Source organism: Mustela nigripes, chromosome 6, assembly GCF_022355385.1.
Source record: "Mustela nigripes isolate SB6536 chromosome 6, MUSNIG.SB6536, whole genome shotgun sequence".
Classification (NCBI taxonomy): Eukaryota; Metazoa; Chordata; class Mammalia; order Carnivora; family Mustelidae; genus Mustela; species Mustela nigripes.
In genome coordinates this window covers 142,172,416-142,193,951 of record NC_081562.1, presented here as the reverse complement: position 1 = coordinate 142,193,951, position 21,536 = coordinate 142,172,416, and the positions used below count along the sequence as shown (strand labels likewise).

At 39.4% G+C, this 21,536-nt stretch overlaps 1 protein-coding gene across 3 annotated transcripts in view; it reads right to left on the bottom strand.

Annotated features, from left to right (window-relative positions):
* CCNY (cyclin Y) overlaps nt 1-21,536 on the bottom strand; it is a 232,733-nt gene that overhangs the window by 178,299 nt on the left and 32,898 nt on the right. Inside the window, exon 2 of one of the 3 annotated variants that reach the window (XM_059404424.1) lies at nt 13,722-13,821. The exons of the other annotated variants lie outside the window; for them this stretch is intronic. Coding sequence (XP_059260407.1) covers nt 13,722-13,749 — 28 coding nt within the window. The 5' untranslated portion in view covers nt 13,750-13,821. The remainder of the gene's footprint in view (nt 1-13,721; nt 13,822-21,536) is intronic. 3 annotated transcript variants of the gene reach the window in all.

Here is a 21,536-nt window from a genome sequence, read left to right as displayed (position 1 = left end):
CAGGAAATGACAGATGCTGGCAAGGATGTGGAGAAAGGGGAGCCCTCTTACACAGGTAGTGGGAATGCAAGCTGGTGCAACCACTCTGGAAAACAGCATGGAGGTTCCTCAAAATGTTGAAAACACCTTACGACCTACCTTACAACCCAGCAATTGCACCTCTGGGTATTTACCCTAACAATACAAATGTAGTTATCCGAAGGGGCATGTGCACCCGAATGTTTATAGCAGCAATGTCCACAATAGCCAAACTATGGAAAGAACCTAGATGTCCATCAACAGATGAATGGATAAAGAAAATGTGGTGTATATATATATACACTGGAATACTATATACTATACTATATACTAATACCATCAAAGAAATGAAATCTTGCCATTTGTGACAACCTGGATGAAACTTAGTGAAATAAGCCAATCAGAGAAAGACAACCATCATATGATCTCCCTGATAAGAAAAAGTGGAGATGAAACGTGGGGCGTTTGGGGGGTCAGGAAAGAATAAATGAAACAAGATGGGATCGGAGGGATACAAAACATAAGAGACTCTTAATGTCACAAAACAAACTTAGGGTGGCGGGGGCGGGAGGAGAGGGTGGTGGGGTTATGGACACTGGTATGTGCTATGGTGACTGCTGTGAAGTGTGTAAACCTGGCAATTCACAGACCTATACCCCTGGGGCTAATAATATATATTTTAAAAATTTTTTTAAATTATTTTTTAAAAAATCTTCAAGGGAGGGGTCATGTCATTTAAAATAAATATCCCAGTTAACTTAAATCAGAGCAGTCTAAAAAACACTGACAACTAGCACCTGGTCAGAAACACTTTTTGTTAAAAATGTTTCTAAGTCAATCCCTTGATTCAAGGTCACTATTCTAATCTAAGCGTTATTATCCACTTACAGTACTGATGCTCCCCCTGCTTATGCTCTCTTGTTCTCTCTCTCAAATAAGATTTTTTTAAAAAATAAAATAACATAAAAAATTTCAACACATATTATGGAAACTCAGCAAAATATTTATTGTATAAACCAAAATTGGCAATTACCAACAAAAATATTACACCTCAAGGTTTGCACTGTTTCATGTTTTAATTAAGCAGAAACAAAAACTTCAAGAATCACACACAATGACAGAATTATAAACCTCAATAATAATATCACTGTTAACTTCAAATATACCATTTAAATGCAGAAATATGTAGTACCACAGGGATTGAATGCACAAAAAATGTTTGAAGCAAGCTTGAACAATTTTAAACTCTTAAAAATCTCTGGAAGTGAATGCATGTCACTGAATACCCAGTGTTGGGGGCCAACTGTATAATTAAGAGTCTCTGATTCAAGTTCTGTGTAGAATACAGTATCTATCAAAGGATAATCAAAAAGTGCTTATTTGAAACTTATATTATATATTATTAAAACTCAAGTTACATAGCAATTATTTAGAACACACACCAACAAAAGATTTTTGGAGAAGGAATATGTTATCACTGACACTGTTTAGAACTGCAGACACAATTCTAGAATTTTAGATTTTGCAGACAAACTTTTTGGATGTTTTTATTATTGTTATTAAATTCCCTGCAAACAATGCACCCCTTATCATCTGCACCAGAGCAGACTACTCCCACCACCCAAGCCTTGGGATAACACAGTCTGCCTAACATGGTTAAAACAGTACTCAAGTTTCAAGTCCAAAACCAGTTGGCTACAAAAGGCTAGTGGAAAGAAAAAAGTCATAAGAAAATTATCATAAAGGAAATGGTGAAATGGTCAGGTCTCCTGGTCCCATCTCAAGTCCAATTCCAGCTTACTATGTACGTCAGACAAGCCATGAAACTTCTTCAGGCAATTCAGGGTTAGGAGACAGACTTAGAATGTTGGCTGCTGTGTAACCCTTGGATAAGTTACTTAATCTCTCTGGACCTTTCAATTTTCTCATGTTCGAGATGGAGATATACTATCTGCCCCCACGGGGTTGCTGAAGGTAATAAAAAGAGAGCAGAGTTAAGTGCTCTATATAAAACAGCTAGCTGCACCTGGGCAGTATCTTGAAATTACTTTATCTGGGTGATAAATATATAGAGATCAATATACTGGTCTCCTTAATTTTGTATTTTTTTAATTTTTCAAAATAAATGTTTAAACTTACTTGTTATCTTAACGTTCTTTACAGAAGCATACCTTGAAGATATTGTGGGTTCAATTCCAGAGCATTACAATAAAGCAAATCAAATTAAATTTTGGTTTCCCTATATATATAAAAGTTACATTTAAAATTAAAAAACAAAAAAGGGGCATCTAGGTGGCTCAGTCAGTTAAGTGTCCAACTCTTAGTTTAGGCTCAGGTCATAATCTTGCAGTTTTTGGACTGAACCCCATGCTGGGCTCCCTGGTAAGTCTGCTTCAGATTGTCTGTTACTCTGCCCCTCCCCCGTTGGTGCTCTCCTATGTACATACTCTTTCTCTCTAAAATAAATAAATAAGATCTTTAAAAATTTTTTTAATTAAATTAAAAAAACAAAAAGTTATATTTATGATAAACTGTAGTGTGTTAAGTGTACAATAGCATTATGTCTCAAAACAATATACATACCTTAATTTTAAAATACTTTATTGCTAAAAAGTGTTAACCACGATCAGAGGTTTCAGAAAATTGTAATCACTTTGCTGGTGGAGGCTCTTGCCTCAGTATTGATGGCTGCTGACTGATCAGAATGGTGTGACTGTTGAAGGCAGGGGTGGCTGTGATCATTTCTTAAAATAAGATAACAGTGAGGGCACCTGGGAGGCTCAGTCCGTTGTGTCTGCCTTTAGCTCAAGGTCATGATCCCAGGTCCTAGGACTGAGCCCCGCATTGGGCTCCCTGCTCAGTGGGGAGCCTGCTTCTACCTCTCCCACTCCCCTTACTTGTGTTCCCTTTCTATCTCTCTCACTCTAATAAATAAAATAAAATCTTTAAAAAAAAAAAAAAAGACAACAATGAAATTTGCCACACTTGATTGACTCCTCCTTTCACAAATCATTTCTCTGAAACACGCAAAGCTGTTTGACAGCATTTTACCCAGAGCAAAAATTCTTTAATTTAAACCCTGCTGCTACTTTGTCAACTAAGTTTATGTCATATTCTAAACCCTTTGTTGTCATTTGAACAATCTTCACAGCATCTTCTCCAGGAGTAGATTCCATCCCAAGAAACCACTTTCTGTATTCATCCATAACAAGTAACTCTTTATCCATTAAAATTTTATCATGAAATTACAGCAATAATGTAACAATAATGAAAATGTCTAAAAGACTACAAGCAGTACCAAAATGGGACACAGACACAACGTGAACAAATGCTGTTGGAAAAATAGCACCAATTGACTTGCTCAATGCACGGTTGCCACAAGCCTTCCACATGTAAGACCAGACACACACACACACACACACACACACACACACACACACACACACCATTATCCGTGAAGAGCTATATAGCAAAAGCAGTAAAACAGGTAGGCCTACATATAAAAAAAGACAGGAGAAATAGGGATTTCTAAGGTCTCTTTGGACTTTAAAACCCTATTACATACCTTAGACTGGAAAGAGGGCTCAATTTCTAGGTGCATATCAGGAATGAGGCAAGACATTCCAGAAGTAAACTCAGACCACCAGTAATCTCTAAGAGTAATCACTGCACAATCAATGCTTTACACATAAATGTTCAATGACTGGATGTCAGACTAATTCCAGGCATTCAGGCATAATTCCAAGCACAAACCAAAGTGGAATCAGCACTTCCAGATCCAAGCCCTCAATGATCTGAGACTGCTGTCTGTCCCAGGAAATAACCTGAATCTTTCTATTCTTTGTGGAGAAGAGGACAGTAAAAGTCACAATGATGAGAACTGATCCCGAGGGAAGGATATAACCAAAAAATGCTGTATAAATTTAATGCATTCATACCACAAATGACTTTAAGGCTTTCTGAGGGAAATTTATATGCAAAAGACAGAAAAAAAGGCATTCATAATTAATTCTATTTGCTGACTGTACAAATAGTTGAGTAAAATATCAGCAAAACTTAGAGGATCTATTATAAACCAGGAAAAACACCTATGACCAGACAAATACACTTTCCGCCAAGCTGAAATGAAATGGCTGTCTGAATGTACACAACATACAAAGTTACATAAAATTTTAAAGACTGTAGTAGTAGTTCAGACAGACCAAAAATGGAGGTGAGAAGATACAGTACCTTGAAAAATGACATAATTTCACTTGAGCAAACATCGTAAGAGTCATGATATGTTACTGAAAGACAATACTGACCCCAATGAAATCACCTTCTGAAAAAAGACAAACCACACCTCTCTTCCCAAGCTCTAAGTGACCCTCAAAGCAGCATCCTCCTTTCCACTAAAGCAATGCAAAAGTAAAAGCAAGTTTTAAGAGCTAGAACAGATGTTTCGACTTTGAATCATCTAATACTACAACATGTAACTAACTACACAGTATACTGTTAGAGTGCATGTCCTATTGGCTTCCAAAACACACCTTCCCAAGTGTAACCTACTAATGACAGTTTTCCAAGTTCAAAAAGTCCTATCACAAAGTAGTCCTTCGCAATCCATCTATTAATTCCTGTGCGTTTCTTCATTCAGCTGTGTGACCTGCTTTGTTAGACAGTTTCAGCCTGATGACTGCTAAAATTTCTGGAAGACAGCTATTAATTCCCCCTCCTGTGTGATGAAAGGAGGTTTCAAATCCTCCAACAGATGGCTCCACCAACGGTTGGCCCAGATTAACTCACTTTCCTAACAAGTCCCAAGGTAAAATAGGGCTGGGATGGAGGACAGAGATAAGCAAGAGAGAGCGCCCAGTAAAAGAAAGCAAAAATGAAACGGGACAAAACCAGAGAAGGAGACAAACCATAAGAGGCTCTTAATCTCAGGAAAGAAACTGAGGGTTGCTGGAGTGAGGAGGGGTGGGAGGGATGGGGGTGGCTGGGTGATGGACATGGGGGAGGGTATGTTCTATGGTGAGTGCTGTGAACTGTTTAAGACCAATAAATCTCAGACCCGTACCCCTGAAACAAATAATACATTATATGTTAATTAAAAAAAAAAATAAGAAAATGGGGAGGGGAAAAAGCAATATTCATGCATTCGTGGCCTTTCTATACCACTTTTTTTTTCTTTTCCCACAGACTACACTTTGTTCCTAATAGCATAACACTCAAAATCAGTTAAAATGCTTAACTTATTATGGGAAAGGAAATGGGCAGTTATAGGATACGCAAAGCTGAGATCATGCAGAGTTATAATCATCGCTAAATCCAAAAGTCCTTCCAGCTGCTCACGCAGTCACTACCCTAGAATCAAACTGCTAGTTGCTAGGTCCCTGGAGAAAGATGCCTTTGCCTCTAATACAGTCTGGCTCCATTTCTGATGTTTGACTGCTAACAGCTTTCAAGCCCTAGCTCTCCCTGGTTCCCTTTCTGCCCCACATGTGGGCAAGCTGGTAAGAAAGCCCAGGGCCCCCTCCTTTGGCACAAGCAGGAATTTCAAAACACGCAAGCACGGACAGGCAGGCAAGGAAGACCTCAGCCAAGTTCATTTTCTCTGCAAAATTAAGCCACGCCAGTCTTTTCCCTGCCCTCTGACAACACTCTCCACCTACTTCAAAGCCTGCCTCATGTCCCGGACAAAGATTGATCATGTGAGTAGGAGCCTTTTCATACTCTCCTGGGGTGCGTGTGGCCTCATCTTTGACACATGAACCAAATTTGGGGTAGGGTCCATCCCACCTCTATAGAGTGGCAACAGCATATTCCCTAGTAAATCACCCTGAATACTCCTGACTTCAAGTCTGCTCTAAGGTAGCCACTTAGCACACTGACTCTTTTAATGTCCTCTTGACTCTGGCCATGAGAAGCCTCTAATTAAAATAAGCAAGCATCCATTGGGAAGAGGGAGGCCTGAGGACTGGTGCCCATTCTGCAACTGACTAACCATATGCCTTTAGACTGACATTTATGAGTCTCATTTTCCACACCTATAAAACTCCCTGTCTAACTGGTAAGATCATGGTGAGGATCGAAAGGGACAGGATATAGGACATCACACTGACAATCATAACTCTTAAACTTACCGTAGATCCCTGAGGTGGGAGCCTATCTCCCTCAAGACATCCTGCATTGCAGCTACCCCTACAACATCCCACTTCCAGTCTCCTTCAAGTCCCCTTCTGTCTCTCCTCTAAAGGCTCTTTTTGGGAGCTACTAGTCCACTAAAACAAAAACAAAACAAAAAACCCTCCTAATAACTCTTCTTATGACACATACACCATACTTAGCATAAGAAGCAACCAGAGAGGACTCTAGGCAAGCCCTTCCAGGAAGTTAAGGTCCTAGGTTAGGACATGGATTAACACCAGGCAAAAATCTCTTCTCTAATGTAGTAAAACACTGAAGATCACATGTCTTATCACCCACACCAAGGCCAACATCTGAAGTCCCCTTCCAGCTCCTGAGCCCTTTGGAGGAAGACAGTTATTTTGGCACACCACAGAGAATCCACTCACAAAAGGAGGAAAGCAACTTCTCCCACTTAAAACAAGATCTGCAATAAGGAAAAACTCAAAAGCCAAGCAGATATCCATTTTGAAAAATCTAAATATGACAAGAGTCACCTCTCCAGGTTAGTTTTATCCAAATAGCAGAGTTGGGATAAAGTGGCAAAAAGCTCTTCCAGCTCTTTAAGGTAATTGCTTCAATACTCATGAACATTTTGTCACCAAATGAAACAAACAAAAAACACTATTTAAAGTGTTGAAAAGCCAGGTCTTAATATTAAAATGTCCCAGGTAAAACCTGTTCCCAGCTTTGGCACAAGTTGTTTGGGGCCAAAGTACTACTCAACTTCCTCATGTTCTAGCTGCCCCAGCTGTGACACGGTACAGAGCTCAGCCAGTACCTGCACTGCATTAGCATCTGCATTCTGTCTACTCATCCAAATGAACAAGGGCGCCAACTCCTGGAAAGGACTGACTGTTGAAAAGTACACAATCACTCTGCCTGCCTCAGACATCTTCATGGGCTCAAACATTACTCACATAAACACCTGGCAGGGGGCACTTGGCTGGCTCAGTCAGTTAAGTATCTTGACTCTTGATTTTGGCTCAGGTCACGATCTCAGGGTCATAGGATCAAACCCTGTGTCAGGCTCTGCATTCAGCATACAGTCTGTTTGTCCCTCTCCCTCTGCTCCTCCTCCCCCCTCCCTTTCTCTCTCAAATAAATAAATAAAATATTTGGGGGGTGGGGGGGAACATCTGACAGCTAGGAAAACTGCCAGAAGTCAAATATGCAAATTCTTCAGTTATCTGGCGTCCTTCAACATCAAAGTTATCAAGAAATCACCAAACGGGGGCGCCTGGGTGGCTCAGTTGGTTAAGCCACTGCCTTCGGCTCAGGTCATGATCTCAGAACCCCGCTTTGGGCTCTCTGCTCAGCAGGGAGCCTGCTTCGGGAGCCTGCTTCCTCCTCTCTCTCTGCCTGCCTCTCTGCCTGCTTGTGATCTCTCTCTCTGTCAAATAAATAAATAAATAATCTTTTAAAAAAAAAAGAAAGAAAGAAAGAAATCACCAAATGGTGATCGCTACATCCAGTAAAGCAGTCTCTTCCACCTTAGCATCCAGCAAAACAAGTATTTATATTTAACATGCCCTCCTTCCAATCCTAACCCACAGGAGTTCATTCACTAATCTCACATTTATCAATGTCCTAATCCCTCTGGGATACTTTGTCCAGTACTTAGGATGAAAGATAAGAGCCTGGACCAAAGACAACAGACGTAAAATAATACAAGACAGTATCAGTTGGATATATATACTTAACATCTATTACATGCTAGTCCAGCAGTTCTCCTAATGTGGTTTCTGAATCCCCAGGGGTCCCCAAGAAACTTTCAGGGGTTCTGCAAGGTCAAAACTACTTGCATTGTAATACTAAGACTTCGTTTTGCCTTTTCACTGCAGTAATCATGCAAATGCGATGGGGAGCAAATCTGCTGGCACCTTTCACAGAGCCAGGTAGAGACACTACACTGTGCCACTATACTCTATTCTTCAAATCACCCACTCACAGAAGGGGGGGGGGGGGGAACAAGCTGTTTCACTTAAGAATGCCCTTAAATGAAGCAGTAAAAATTATTAACTTTATTAAAGTTCTAGCCTTGAGTAAGTATCTTTTTAATATTCTATGTGATGAAATGGAAAGTATTTCAATGGTCATCTTGAGGAAAAGCACCTAAGTAACTGTTTGGGTTCTAAGCTAACCTAGTCACTTTTTTCATAGAATATCATTCTAACCTCAAAGAACAAATGATAAACTCCGGCTATTGAGGCTTGCATATCTGTTAATTTCTGAGAAAATATTTGATAAAGGAAGCCTTGAATTACTTCAAATTCTTAAGGCCAGTGATAAAATCTGTGCTTTCCCCCAAAGTCAGAACTCTGGAAAACTCCTACCATCACAAACAACCTTAAAATTTCCCAATAATTAAAACACTTTTCTGATTATATCAGTGTTGAATCAAATGTAATTTTAAATAGACGAAATATGTCAACATTAGGAAGATCTACATAACTTAGTAAACCAGTATTTTCCAAATGATACAAGCATGGTGTTACAAAATCTTGCTTGGGTAAAACATCCACCTCAGGTACAAGCTTGATTAATAAATTTTAATTTAAGAGAACAAATGGTTTCAGATTCTGCACTACAACTAATCTTCAGTAAACTACCACCTGTCAAGTTTTGGTACAGTATCAAAGAATATACACATTATATAAAAAAGACTATAAGAAAAATGCTCCCAGGACTCCTGGGTGGCTCAGTGGGTTGAGCCTCTGCCTTCACTTGGGTCATGATCTCAGGGTCCTGAAATCAAGCCCCACAACGAGCTCTCTGCTCAGCAGAGAGCCTGCTTCCCCCCCGCCCCCACTGCCTGCCTCTCTGCCTACTTGTGATCTCTGTCAAATAAACAAATAAAATCTTTAAAAAAAAAAAAGAAAGAAAGAAAGAAAAGGAAGAAAGAAAAGAAAAATGCTCCAATCCCACAGCTAACATTATATTCAATGGTGAAAGGTTGAAAGGTTTTCCTCCAAGTTCAGAGAAAAGACAATGGTAAAGAAGTAAAAGATGTATACTCCAAAAACTACAAAACACTTATGAAAGAAATTCAAGAGGGCACAAAGAAATGGAAAAGCATTCCAGGCTCATGGATCAGAAGAACAAACATTGTTAAAATGTCTATACTACTGGGGCACCTGGGTTGGCTCAGTTTAAGTGTCTGGCTGTTCGTTTCTTCCCAGGTCATTATCTCATGGGTCATGGGACAGAGCCCCATGTCCGGCTCCACAATCAGCAAGGAGTCTGCTTGAGATTCTCTCCCGCTGCCCCTCCCCCCATGGGCACACACATGTACACCCGCTCGTTCCCTCTCTCAAATAAATTTTTTTTTAAATATCTATACTACCCAAAGCAATCTACACATTCAATGCAATCCCTATCAAAATAAAACCAGCATTTTTCACAGATCTACAACAAGCAAATCTAAAATTTATATAGAACCACAAAAGATACCAAATATCCAAAGCAATTCTGAGAAAGAAAAACAAAACTGGAGGCATCACAATTCCATATCTCAAGCTCTATTACAAAGCTGTGGTCATCAAGACAGGATGGTACTCACACAAAAACAGACACAGAGATCAATGGAACAGAACAGAGAGCCCAGAAATGGAACCACAACTCTATGGTCAACTAATCTTTGACAAAGTGGGAAAGAATGTTCAATGGAAAGAAGACAAGCTCTTCAACAAATGGTATTAGGAAATCTGGGCAGCAACATGCAGAAGAATGAAATTAGATCACATTCTTACACCACACACAAAAATAAATTCAAAATGGGTGGAAGACATTAATGTGAGATAGGAAACCATCAAAATCCTAAAAGAGAACACAGGTAGCAACCTCTTTTGACCCCCACTGCAGCAACTTCCTGCTAGACACATCACCACAGGTAAGAAAAACAAACGCAAAAATAACTATTGGGAATTCATCAACATAAAAAGCTTCTCCACTGCAAAAGAAACAATTACCAAAACTAAAAGGCAGCCTACAGAATGGGAAAAGGTATTTGCAAATGACATATCCGATAAAGGGTTAATATTCAAAATCTACAACGAACTTACCAAACTCCCCACCCAAAAAAAAAATAAATAACCCAGTTAAGAAATGGGTAGAAGACATGAAAAGACATTTTTCCAAAGAAGACATCCAGATGGCTAATAGAAACATGATGAGTGAAACATCACTCATCTTCAGGGAAATACAAATCAAAACCATGATGAGATGCCACCTCACACCTCTCAGAATGGCTAAAATCAACAACAAACAACACAAGAAACAACAGGTCTTGGTGAGGATGTGGAGAGCCCAAATGTCCACTGACTGATGAATAGGTAAAGAAAATGTGATGTGTACATATATACACACACATACACACACACAACGGAATAGTATTCAACCATCAAAAAAATGAAAACATGCCTTCTTGCAATGATATGGATGGATCTAGAGGGTACTATGCTAAGTGAAATTAAGTCAGAGAAAGATAAATACCATATGAGCTCAGTCATACGTGGAATTTACGTGGAATTTAAGAAAGAAAACAGATGGGGGGGGGGGGGGGACAAGCCATAAGAGACTTTTAACAACAGAGAACAAACTGAGGGATGATGGAGGGATGTGTGGGGAAAGGGCTAGAGGGATGATGGGTATTAAGTAGCGTACTTGTTATGATGAACACTGGATACTATACATAAGTGATGAATCACCGAATTCTACTCCAGAAACCAATATTATACTCTATGTTAACTACCTAAAATTTATATTTAAAAAAAAAAGGAACATGAAGGGAAAATTTTTAAAAAGAAAAAAAGAAAGAAAAATATTCCAATCCCATAGCTAACATTATATTCAATAATGAAAGGTTGAAAGAGTTTCCTCCAAGATCAGATAAAAGACAATGGTACCCATTCTCACCACTCCTATTCAACATAATACTGGAAGTCCTAGCCAGAGTAATTGGGAAAGAACAAGAAATAAAAAGCAGAAGAATTAGAAAGGGAAAAGTAAAACTGGTTCTATATGCCAATGACATGATTTTATATACAAAAAAATCCTGAAGACTCTACAAAAAAAAAAAAAAAAAACATGCTAGATATAATCAATGAATTCAGTAAAGTTACAGGATAAAACTTAAACAAAAATCAGCAGTTTCTAAACACTAACAATAAATTATCTGAAAAAGAAATAAAGACAATCCCATCTAAATGTTATCAAAAACAAAATACTTAGGAATTAATTTAACCAAGGAGGTGAAAGATCTCTACACTGAAAATTACAAAACACTGATTAAATAAATCAAAGGAGGCACATATAATTGGAAAGATATCCCATGTTCATGAATTGGAAGAATTAATATTGTTGAAATATCTCTACTATTCAAAGCCATCTATAGATTCAGCACAATGCCTATCAAGAGTATAATGGCATTTCTTCCTGAAAGAACAATCCTAAAATTTGGAACCACAAAAGATCCCAAAAAGTCAAAGCAATTCTCAGAAAGAACAACAAAACAGGAGATACCACACATCCTGATTTCAAGCTGTATTCTAAAGCTATAAGCTGACAAAAACATACACAGGGCAATGGAACAAAATCAAGAGCATGAAAATAAACCCATGTATACACGGTCAACAAATACCTGACAATGGAGTTTGGAATACTCAATGGAGAAAAGACAATCTCTTGTCTTTTGGGGGACCGAATAACTTGAAATTTACACATAAAAGAATAAAACCAGACCCCTAGCAAACACCACTCATGAAAATTAACTCTAAATGGATTAAAGACTTAATAAGACCTGAAACTATAAAACTCCTAGCAGAAAACACTGGAAAAATGCTCTTCAACATGTGCCTTGGCAATGATCTTTTTTATATATAATACTAAAGGACAAACAAAAATAAATAAATGGGACTATTTATTTTTAACTAAAAAGTTTCTGCACAGCAAAAACAAATAAAAAAAGATCAACAAAATGAAAAGTCAACCTACAGAATGGGATAAAATATTTGCATATCATATATCTGATAAAGGCCTAATATCCAAAATATATAAAGAACCCAAGAGCTAATAATAATAACAATCCAGGGTGCCTGGGTGGCTCAGTGGGCTAAGCCTCTGCCTTCGGCTCAGGTCATGATCCCAGGGTCCTGGGATGGAGCCCCACATCAGGATCTCTGCTCAGCAGGGAGCTTGCTTCTCCCCGCCACTCCACCCCCCACCTGCCTCTCTGCCTACTTGCGATCTCTGTCAAATAAATAAATAAAATCTTTTTTAAAATAATAATAATAATAACAATCCAACTGAAAAATGGGCAAAGGACATAAATAGACATTTTTCCAAAGAAGATATACAAACGGCCAGCACATGAAAATATGCTCAGCATCACTAATCACTGGAAAATGCAAGTCAAAACCACCATGAGATAACACCTCATGCCTGTCAGAATGGCCAGCATCAAAAAGACGAGAGATAACAAATGCAGGCAAGGATGTGGAAGAAAAGGAACCTCTGAGTACTGTTGGTGGGGCTGGAAACTGGCACCACCACAATGGAAAACCGTGTTTAACACATGTTTTCAGTTCTCTTCAGCATATACCTAGGAATTGAATGGCTGGGTCATTGGATAACTCTATGTTTAGCTTTTTGAGAAACCACCAAACTGTTTTCCATAGTGACTGTACCATTTTATATTTCTGCCACAACGTATGAGGATTTCAATAATTCTTAACACTGTAAATGGGGTCCTGAGACATAAATGTTTGAGGACTACTGGGCTGAGGGAATACTGAGATAACAGACATTCCTCAATAAGGCCATTATGTACCACAGCTCAGACTCAGAAAGACAGATCCAAAAATCACCTCTTTGAGCTTCTGAGATATAGTATAGGTAACAGTTTTTCTGCTGCTCAGCCGAAACCCAAAAATGGGGCAGTTCTCTGCCATTGTTGACTGTGGTGCTAACACCATTAATTGCCCCACCACTCAATTCTCTCTATTCTCTCCTATCTCTTTTACTTTGGTCTTTAGTGTTTCTTTTTCTCCTAGTGTTTCTGCTGTGCTCCTTAGCTTTCCATAAAAGACTCACTTCTATATAACAGCAGGCAAACAAGGCATTTAACTTTCTGCCCTTATTAAACTCTTCTCCATGCACTGTAACAGTCTGAGAACTTGTTTCTTCACCTACAAATACACTTTCTCTCAACTGCTTATAACTTTCAGTGGTACTACAGAATTCCTAGGATATATTCTCCTTAACTGAAGTTCTACAGTATTTGTTACACTTGTGAAGCAGCAAAAACTAAGACCCCACCAAAATGTAAGTAGTAGGTCTCGATATTTAGATTACTGAAAACTAGTGACCTTAGGAGCACAATCGCAGAATTATGAATGCGCTTTACAGTAACACAAACTCAAAGCAAATTTTCCTTTTATAAATTTTAACTAGAAAAGAAGTACAAAACAAAATTGCATCGTAATGACCCCCAAAGATATCCATGTCCTAATTCCCAGAACTTAGGAATATATTACCTTTCATGGCAGTAGGGAATAAAGTCATTCATCAGCAAAATTTAAAATAGGGAGAGTATTCTACACATTACAGATGGGTCCAATGTAATGGCCATGATCCCTGGAAGAGAAAAGGGAAGCAGAAGGGGAAATCAGAGTGATGAGATGTGAGAAGGACTCAACCCACTGTGGCTGGATTTAGAGATGGGGAAAGGGGCATTACAGCCAATGAAAGTGAGCAACTTCCAGAAGGAGGAAAAGGCAAGGATACGGATTCTCCCCCCAGAGCTTCTAAAAAGAAACACAGCCCTCCTGCAGGATGACTTTTGCACCCTGAGGCCCAGAAGAACCTCCCAAGCTACAGCACTGTGAAGTAACAAATTTGTGTTGGTATAGGTCACTAAATTTGTGGTAATTTGTATAGCAGTAACAGAAAACTAATGCAGCTTAAATCCCTTTCCCACCCTCCCCAACTCCAATCCCCCACTCCCCACCCCATTCCATAAGAAGCACTCATCTGTCCACACCCTTCCCTTTGAGTTTTTCAACTTCCTTTCTTACAGTTTGAACGCTTATTCTTAAGCCCTTGTTTCGGTCAACTGACAAGCATCAGAGTACCTACTTAGTACCACTTCCTAACAAGTGACATGTGCTTTTGTCTGTTTTGCATCCTGTTTTTAACAATCCAAATTTCTTCCAAAGAAACTGCAATGAAATTTCAAAGTGTTGGCAATGACCACTTTTCCCTCCTTTTTGTCAGCATTATCTTTGGCATTTTACCCATTTTCCAGACACATACATTAGGGCCTCTAAAATGACATGAATATAAATTGTGTCAGAATGCATATATGACAAACCACGGAACAGTTTGCCAAGATCAAAGCTGCATCACCAATCCACAGTATACTTTCAATCGGCTCAATAATGAAAGAGCACCTGTAACCACCATCTCTTGGTTTGAAAGCATCATTCATCACTGGGCTTTATGTCACAAGACATATTTATAGCACTAAGAATTAATGTGCACACACTTATCACAAAGAAAGATGACAGAGAAAACTCCCTGTGACTGGCTATGGAGATCAACAGAGTGAATGCTCTGTTAAAACGTTTATATTGCTGTGTCAAGCTCTCACAGAGCAAGCTTCTTTTCCTGTTTCTCTGTTAGGAGACATCTGTATTCCTACTGAGAAACTGAAGGATCAGCTATCCAGGAACAATGCCAAGTGCCTTAAAAATTAATAAGAAAAATTAACCCCATGGTAATATTCCATCTCTGGTTTCATAAGCTTTATAACATATACACTTCACACAGCTGCCCTACTAAAACCTCAAAGCCTCAGCATTTGCTCTGAAAAGGAAAGGGCCAAAAAATAAATCATTTGTTGAGTTCTGTAAGCAGAAGGACTGTAATTGGTAAACTTTAATTGTATAAGCTGTATACTGCTATGCTTGCTATAAATATTATGAACATCTAATCATATGCTATTCCAAACTATTGTCAATCAAAAAAGCTGTACAAAATGACACTATCAACCATACATGTACTAGTTTCTTAGAATAAATATTTCCTTCTACTCAGTCACCATGAAAAAAAATGAAACTGTCATTTGTGTGGGGCACTTCAGAAAGCAGATCAATATAGTCATAAAGAGGCATGCACTTCCTCTTTACTATACCCATTTCAGCACTGGAGTAGAAGTACAAAGTAGAATACACCAGACTTTCACTTAACATAATGAGGGGAGGACACTAATTCACACGGCTCTACCCTTTATCATCTATCAGATAGTCAACCAAACAATGTTGTGAAGCAAGGAATCCATTATTAACAACTATAATGAGGTCTACTGAGCACTTATTACATACCAAGCCTAGGCTCCACCTCCCTAAAAAGTAGGTTTCGTTATCCTTACTTTGTAAATTCACAAAGTGATAGGATGTAACCACTCCAGACCATATCCTGTGAGAAACAGAGCCAGAATTCAAACTCAAGTTGGCCCAAATCAGGCATGTCCACTGACACTTATATTTTATTACATTTTAGTATATTTAAGATTACCCCTGGGTTTGAAAATCCTTCCAGTGTATAACCCAGCAAAAAAAATAAAAGCAAAAATAAAAACAACCTTAATTTTAAGCAGTGTGTTTCAATTCTCTATGAGCTGAGATACACAGATAATTAACTATAATGAAACACAAAGGAGGAAGGCAGAGCAGGAAAGAGCAATTCCTGGCAAAAGCAGGAACCAATGTGAGCAAAGGCACATTGGCAAACAAGCCAGGGACAGTTCAGGGAATGACAAATGGAATAGAGTCTGTGAAGGCACACAGGGAGAGAAATGGCCTAAGAGATGGATTGGAGACACACTTCAAGGTTCTCACATGCCCTGGAAGGCACTGGAGCTTATCCCAGAGACTCACGGTGAGTTGTCTAAGGCTTGTGAAGAGAAGATACACAAGACAGACTTTTGCAAAAATTCACCTTCATAGAATCAATTCAAACTACCCCGTGCACACTGTTAACATGTGAAATTCCTCTTCTACATGACAGATAAAAATGAAGCAACCTGAACGCAGTGCTCCCTTCTGCCTCCCATCCTCTCCTCCTTCCCCACTGTCGGAGTTAAGGGACTCCTTAACTCAGGGAGGATCCCATCCCTTGCCTCCTCTTCTGGCTTGGCTCTTGAAATTACTCTGAATCTTTTCTTCTATGCTGGCTCCTTCCTCTGGGCCTTCAAAAAAAATAAGCATCTGCCATTTGGGGAAAAAAAAATAACAACACCTACCTTTTCACTTTCAAATCACACCAATCTGTCCTCATTGCTGCATCCTTTGTTGCCTTTAATGCAGAAGCTTCTGCTCCCACTTTAATCTTTAAGAAACACACCACAGTACCATTAATAGCCCACTGAATGCAATGGAATTTACTCAGCCTTCACCAACTTGCCTGAACATTCAATTCTGTTTATCACCCTCTTCATCTTGAAGTTTTCCTCCTTTGACTTTTGTGGCTGCCTCTCATGGTTCCTGTCCTAACTGGTCATCCTTTCCTGTTTCTCCTTCTTCCACCTGCCTTCCAAACATGGGTATTGAATTCCCAAGGCCTATGGCCAGTGCCATAGGAATAATACATATCTGCCCTATCTTGATCCTCCTAAGCTCAAGTCCCAAACTTCAAACTGTGAGGAGGATGAAAACACCTGTCAAGTCTGGTACAGACTTAGTTTGAGTAGGGCAGGAAAAGACTTTAGAAAGGCAGACTGCAGAGGGCATCACGTGCCAGTAAGGGTCAGTGAAAGCTGCTGAGGAGGGAAGTGACTTGTTCAAAGAAATGTCTGCAGAAAATTAGCCTGGCAAGACTGTGAAGGATAGATTTAGAAGCAAAAAAAAAAAAAAAAAAAAAAAAAAAGGCAAGGATAACCACCCAGTTAAGCCTTGAGAAATAAAAATAGGAACAAGTGCGACAATAGTGGAAATAGGAAGGGGAGGCCTGTGAGAGTCTGAGCTGAATGAACAAAGAGTTATCAGCTGTCCAGGTCCCCCCTCATCAGTCAGCCAGTCCCTAACAGGTATCACCTTCCTCCCGTGTCCTTGCACAGGGCTGTGCAATGGGACTTCCGCCACCACCCACATTCAGCCCCTGTTTTGAAGGAACACACAGGCCAAGCAGGCAAGGTAAGAAAAGAAATCCAGCCTCTTTTTTTAAACCACATAAAACAGTAAGTGAAATAAGCTATGAAGAGACAATCAACAATGAACAGGCTTCTATCCAAGATTAGATAGGATAGTAGTAATGGGGAAAGTATGAAGTAAGTACTTCCCATTACCCCATCAAGTCTCTGGAATAACTGCACAGCAATAACAACAGAGCAGAAGACTCTGAATCATTATCATCCAAGGTCTATAATTAGCTAAGTTTATAATTACAGTGTTCGATTTAGTCTTCATACCTAGCCCACTGCCAGGTACACAGCAAATATAAATCTCGAAAGAATATATGGGGCAACAAAGCTCACTTCCCCTCTAATCCCTCACCTGTGAAATCCTGGGATTGATTTGTGAGGCCTGAATGAGTATAAGGTAAAGGGCAAATCATCTGGGCAATTTACTGAAAACATATTCACCAGTCCCATGCCTATAAATTCTGATTTAGAAATCTGTATTTTTAGGTAAGTCTAATGTATATAAGTGTATAGGTCACATTTAAAAACATTCTTAAAGGTGGTCTGCAAAATTTGAAGTTACACAAGTCTGAATTCAAATGCAGTCTCTATGGTATTTGGTCACCTCTAACCTAACAAAAATATTTATTTTGGGAGCCTCTGGGTGGCTCAGTCGGTTAAGCATCTGTCTTCAGCTGAGGTCATGATACCGGAGTCCCAGGATCTAGCCCCACATCTGGCTCCTTGTTCGGTGAGGAGTCTGCTTCTCCATCTCCCTCTGTTCCTCCCCCCACTCATGCTCTCTCTCTCTCTCTCACTCTCTCAAATAAATAAATAAAATCTTTCCCAAAAAATACTGATTTCTCTGAGGTCCAATTTATGAAATACTCACACATGTGATTGTACATTAGTAGACTTAATCTCAGAAACACATTTCAGTTGCAAATGTTTATATACCTTCTGCTTACCTAAGTGTTAGTTCAGCACAATAATAAAAATCCTATGAAAATCTCAGGCAAAATGAACTCAACAGGGGAAAACCCAATGGAACAGTTTTCTCAAAAGCATACGTTAAGCCAAGAAATTATTCTCTTAATATATATTTTCATAATTCTTTCCCATAAACAATTGATCTCCTTTGTGTTTTCTGAAAGCAAGAATTCCAAGTTTCCAGTGACTACTAATACAGTCTGTTTAAGTCTTGCCAGAGACCACAGCTTTCCTAAACTCTGTTGAGCCTTTTACCCTTGGCTTTGCAAATACGATTAACAACAAACCTACCCCTGACACCAAACAATGTTCATGCACTTAATAATTTGGCCAGTGCTTCTAGAGAGATGAAATTCAGAGCTGATGAGCCCAAGGTCACAGGAAGGTTCTCTGTCAAGGCTCATTTGTCCTGCTTTGTCCCTCTATCCCACTGATACCCGCATGGAAGTCATCAACACAGCACCAGTACCTAAAACACTCTTTACTAATCTTGTCCATAATACACTGCAAGGCCATTCCTGCCTGATAATTTATTAGTCCAGATTGCTTTTTATAAGTTTAGCACTGGACAACTTCCACAAGGCAAACTGGACAGATTTCCATGATGTCAGATCAGCAGGAAATTCCTCAAGATAACAGTCAAGCTACCACCATTCCGTCCTGTATACTCAAAAAGTAGAACACTGAATGATTTCTGAATACAGTGATAAGATCTCGGAATTCAGTAATGGAAAGCACACCAGCTTGCAGTCCAGAGATCTGCTCATTGAGGCCAGCCTTATGACCTCAGATAACTCTGAGCCTTGATTAAGGAGAGTCCAGTAAGATGATCTCTGAGGTCCCTCAGAGAATCTAAAATCTATCATCTTATGACTCTCCATCAAAAATCTTCTTTAATGCCAACCAAGAAGGGCACTCCCAGTGCCTGCAGCAAGCCTGCACCCACCCACAGGGCCAGTCTGTGCAGCAGTCAGTGCTCGGAGGAATCACTGAGCTCCACCTCTGGGAAGCACTCTGAAAACACCGTAAAATGATGATATATCCTGAGACAGTTCTACCACAAACCTGGGAATGGCAGAACTATGACAGCTGAACAGAGTATAAAATGATGACCCTAATCTACCACATCCATGAAAATAAAAAGTACATATAGATGAACACCTAGTAGAGATGGAGGGAAGCAAAAAAAAAAAAAAAAAACCTCCGGAAAATTTTATATAAAACTCAGAATAATAGCATAGCCATTCAATTTTAAAAGCTCTTTTCTGGGGCGCCTGGGTGGCTCAGTGGGTTAAGCCGCTGCCTTCGGCTCAGGTCATGATCTCAGGGTCCTGGGATCGAGTCCCGCATCAGGCTCTCTGCTCAGCAGGGACCCTGTTTCCTTCTCTCTCTCTCTGCCTGCCTCTCAGTGTACTTATAATTTCTCTTTGTCAAATAAATAAATAAAATCTTAAAAAAAAAAAAAAGCTCTTTTCTGTAAATAGGAAAAGACTATGATTATCCCACTTTTGCAGCAGAGTAGTTTCTACAAATCAGGGCTAGAGATGAGGATGAAAGCTTGAACCCCAGAACACTGACAAGACTCACCCAAGGTCATGCATCTAAAGACTGAATGAATACTGTACCAGGTCTCCTGGTTTCTGGTTAGGTATTTTTCCACTACAGAGGTGCCTTCCCAAATGAGCAGCACGCATCTTTGTCATAATGACCTCTAGCAAAAGGACTCATTCAGCAGCCTCATCTGTGTTCAATTCCAGGTTCTATCCATTTGTACTTTCCTCTAGCATGAGTTCCTTTAACATGTTCACCTAAATCACTCTTCGAATGATTTTACCCATTTCCTCATATTGATACAAAAATAAGTAACTAATGCCCTTCTATCTGAGTATTAACCAAGCATTTTAAACCAGCATCTATACTGCCAGGTTTTAAAAAGGGTATTGTGAAATGGTGCTGGAAAAATTGGACAGCTATGTATAGAAGAATGAAACTCGGCCATTCTCTCACACCACACTCGAAATGGATAAAAGACCTCAACATGAGGCAGCAATCTATCAAAATCCTAAAGGAGAACATAGGCAGCATCCTCTTCAACATCGGCCACAGCAACTTCTTTCAAGACACGTCTCCAGAAGCAAAGGAAATAAAAGTAAAAATGAACTTTTGGGACTTCATCATGATAAAAAGCTTCAGCACAGCAAAGGAAACAGTCAACAAAACAAAGAGGCAACCCACAGAATGGGAGAAGATATTCGCAAACAACACTACAGACAAAGGGCTGATATCCAAGATCTATAAAGAACTCCTCAAACTCAACACCCAAAAAAAAAACAGATAACCATGTCCAAAAATGGGCAGAAGACATGAACAGACACTTCTCAAAAGAAGACATACAAATGGCTAAGACACATGAAAAGGTGTTCATCATCATTAGTCATCAAGGAAATTCAAATCAAAACCACACTGAGATACAACCTTACACCAGGTAGAATGGCCAAAATTAACAAGACAGGAAACATCAGGTGTCGGAGAGGATGTGGAGAAAGGGGAACCCTCTTACACGGTTGGTGGGAATGCAAGTTGGTGCAGCCACTTTTGAAAACAGTGTGGAGATTCCTCAAAAAATTAAAAATAGAGGCACCTGGGTAGTTCAGTGGGTTAAGCCTCTGCCTTCAGCACAGGTCATGATCTCAGGGTCCTGGGATCGAGCCTCACATTGTGCTCTCTGCTCAGCAGTGAGCCTGCTTCTCCCTCTCTCTCAGCCTGCCTCTCTGCCTACTTGTGATCTCTCTTTGTCAAATAAATAAATAAAATCTTTAAAAAAAATTAAAAATAGAGCTACCTATTACCCTGCAATGGCACTACTGGGTATTTACCCCAAAGACAGATGTAGTGAAAAGAAGGACCATCTGTACCCCAATGTACATAGCAGCAATAGCCACAATTGCCAAACTGTGGGAAAGAGCCAAGATGCTCTTCAATGGACGAATGGATAAAGAAGATATGGTCCGTATATACAATGGAGTATTATGTCTCCATCAGAAAGGATGAATACCCAACTTTTGTATCAACATGGATGGGACTGAAAGAGATTATGCTGAGTGAAATAAGTCAAGCAGAGAGTCAATTATCACATGGTTTCACTTACTTGTGGAGTATAAGGAATAACATGGAGGACATT